The sequence below is a fragment of the Halyomorpha halys genome, unplaced genomic scaffold, assembly GCF_000696795.3.
Source record: "Halyomorpha halys isolate HHAL.00 unplaced genomic scaffold, Hhal_1.1 Scaffold207.1, whole genome shotgun sequence".
NCBI classification, from domain to species: domain Eukaryota; kingdom Metazoa; phylum Arthropoda; class Insecta; order Hemiptera; family Pentatomidae; genus Halyomorpha; species Halyomorpha halys.
The window spans coordinates 1,383,600-1,386,454 of record NW_027104696.1 but is presented as its reverse complement, the minus strand read 5'-3'; the positions used below and the strand labels follow the sequence as shown (position 1 = coordinate 1,386,454).

Below are 2,855 nucleotides of genomic sequence, written 5' to 3'. Positions count from 1 at the left end.
TTTTTTTTTTCGTACCCTCCTAAAATTTTAAATTTGTTTGTTATGTGTACATATGGTGAGGTGTGCCATATGTACAGCTGGTATTGTTGATACCTTTCATTGCCTTTAGGCATTATAAGGTTGTTTATGTGTTCTATCAGTGGCATGAATTGGCTTACGCCAGTAGATCATTGGAGCGGGGAGGGGCCGTTCCGCTGGTGGATAAGAGCTATTAGCGGAGCCTGTCCGTCTATATATATACAATAGGTCAGCTGTTCTCGATCAGCTGATATGGACCTGTCAGCTGACAGTCCGTAACTTGTAATTATCATTACATTTGAATAAACCAACATTAAAACTACCTGTTATCAACATTGTCTAACACATTTTCTAATGTCATTCATTTTGACTGATAAATACTAACAGTATATCCCATAATTTGTTATGGTAAAAAGATACTGCTTCACTTCTCTATTAGAAATATAAAGAAATAATTTGCTTGATAATTTAAATAGTATCTTCCCTACTATTAATAGACATACTGAACACTACAACTTCTAATAAGTTACAGTTTTATAAAAACTATAATCTGAATCTGACCAAGAATCATGGTTTAGACTATCAAACTCTCAATTATAATTAAAATAATATGTTATATGGTACTAGTTAATAAAAAAAAAATGATCCATTGGTGAGAAATTCAAAAACTTACTATCACTGATAATATTATAGATTTTATTATAATACAGCTCTATTATCTTCCACTCACTCAAACAGAATAAACAACCCCCAATGGACCCTTTTCAGCTGAGTACTATTGTGTACAAGTGAATTTTAAATTTTAATGAGCTCCAGCAGTTTGAGTTTGTTATGTGAGCTATAACCTATTACATCTTTTAAATAAACATTTCTCAACTAAATGCTCAAGATATGCATTTTCAAGCCAGAACCAATTCTTCATCATAACTAAAAATAACCATGAATTTTTAATTTATAACAGTTGAAAACAATAAAGGTTTAAATGATTTTCATGATTGATTAAAATACTATATCATTAAATTCATAATTTAAATCTCCTACTAGAATTCAAGAACGGTAATTACAAACCAGAAAAAAATATTTCCCTAACAACTTCTTTTACTAATTAACAAGAACTAAGATATCTCAAATAAAATACGAAGCTCTAATAAAAGGAACACTTAAAAACACCATCATTCCTTTTTTTTACAACTTCAAACAGTATAAACTAAAAGAAAACGACCACTTTCCATTCGATACCAAGGAAGTACCATTACCCTACTTTCCCAAGCTAACATGACGGAAAGAATGTGAGAATGAGGCCACGCCCCTTGAAGCAATTTCACGTTGAAGTTAAAGGTATTTCACATATTAATGGAATGATATGTAAAACCGTTCATAAATGTTAAGAGAATAGCAGCTGTATCAAATATTACTTCCAATGATTTGGTAAATCTACAATGAAAATCCATTCAGCCGTTCTCGAGAAATCTTGCTTCTTTCCATGTTCTGTTCAGACTCATTTCAATACGAATATTAAGGAACACATTTACTGTTCTCAAAACTAAGGAGTGAATATAAAATTGAATTAACTTGGTTAATTTTTCAGTTGTTTTGTAGGAAAACGTAATCAAAAATTAATTTATTTTAAGGAAAGCATTAAGATATAAAGTTTGATACAAACAAATAATTGTTTCTGATATAAGGAGAATGTTGTTTACTAAGTACTACAGTAAATAACTGTTTAACCTTTCGCTTTGAACAGCCCTGCCAAGTGGGGCGAAACCTCATACTTTGAATAGTTGTAAACTATTGTTTTACGGTCAACTACATAATCAGTATCAACTAAAAAAACAGTAAACATTATTTTTTGAATATTTAATGTTTACAACGAAAGGTGACTGAGATTTGGTAATAATTTATAAAAAACAATAAAGAGCAAGCTTTGAGTAATTCCTTTCTTTTTTCAATCCTACAGCCTAGCAATTTCTAGCATACAGGGTGCAGCAGCAACGCTCAACTGTCAAACAAACGAATAGGCCTTGTTGCATCACTCGCACTAGAAGCCTGCCCTCTCTGTTATACTCCTTTCTTCAAGTTCGATACCAATTATACTTGAATGAAGATTTTACAACCTTCTCATAGAGGAGGAAACTTAAACGTTGGGTACACCATTGTTGGCACTAACCTAAATAGGAATTTCCCACATTAACGCTATTATTTGTGTAACTGTTCATTTAATCGCAAATGTGAACTGAATATAAGTTGTGGTAAATGCTATTTTCAATAATTTGGCACACCAACAAAGAAAAGCTAACTCTTAAATATAACCAAAATTTTTTACTGTACACTTATTTTGAATTAAAAAGAAGTAGTTTCTATGTACGATGTTCGATATAAAAGGGCAATAACAGAGAACACATGTTTTAACTTTGCAATGATTCTAAACTCATTTTAACACGTAAATACAAAAATTAAGCAAGTAAAAAATCATGCCATACGAATATTATTGCAAAACAAAGCCAAGTAAACCCAAGTTTCAGGTATGTCCCGAGCTTGATACAGAGAACACTGCTGAATGCGAGTCAGGAGGTAAGCACTCACATTTAGTCATAAAGATTAATATTTTATGCTTGAAAAAGTTTGTCGGGGGTCGGTCAGCAAAGAACAACATAAATAAACAAAACCATATTTATTTATTTTATACCGACGTTTCGACCTGAGTTTCAGGTCTTCATCAGGGCTATAGAACAAAAAAGATAACAACAACATTTAGAGTAACATACAATTGAAAAGGAATAGTATACAAACAAATTTAGAATTATATAATATATTGAATTAAATCATAAATGATAACT

At 31.1% G+C, this 2,855-nt stretch overlaps 1 protein-coding gene across 4 annotated transcripts in view; it reads left to right on the top strand.

The window, feature by feature from the left end:
- The first annotated feature begins 2,401 nt into the window (after positions 1–2,401).
- The window catches only part of LOC106679509 (uncharacterized), an 18,105-nt gene continuing 17,651 nt past the window's right edge, over positions 2,402–2,855 (top strand). For 3 of the 4 annotated variants that reach the window (XR_010844616.1, XM_067051749.1, XM_067051785.1), the window contains exon 1: positions 2,402–2,589. Coding sequence is in view for 3 of the 4 variants with exons in the window: in XM_067051749.1 (XP_066907850.1) it covers positions 2,490–2,589 (100 nt within the window). In the remaining variant the exon portion in view is untranslated. The remainder of the gene's footprint in view (positions 2,590–2,855) is intronic. The other variant, XM_067051706.1, reaches the window with a different exon arrangement.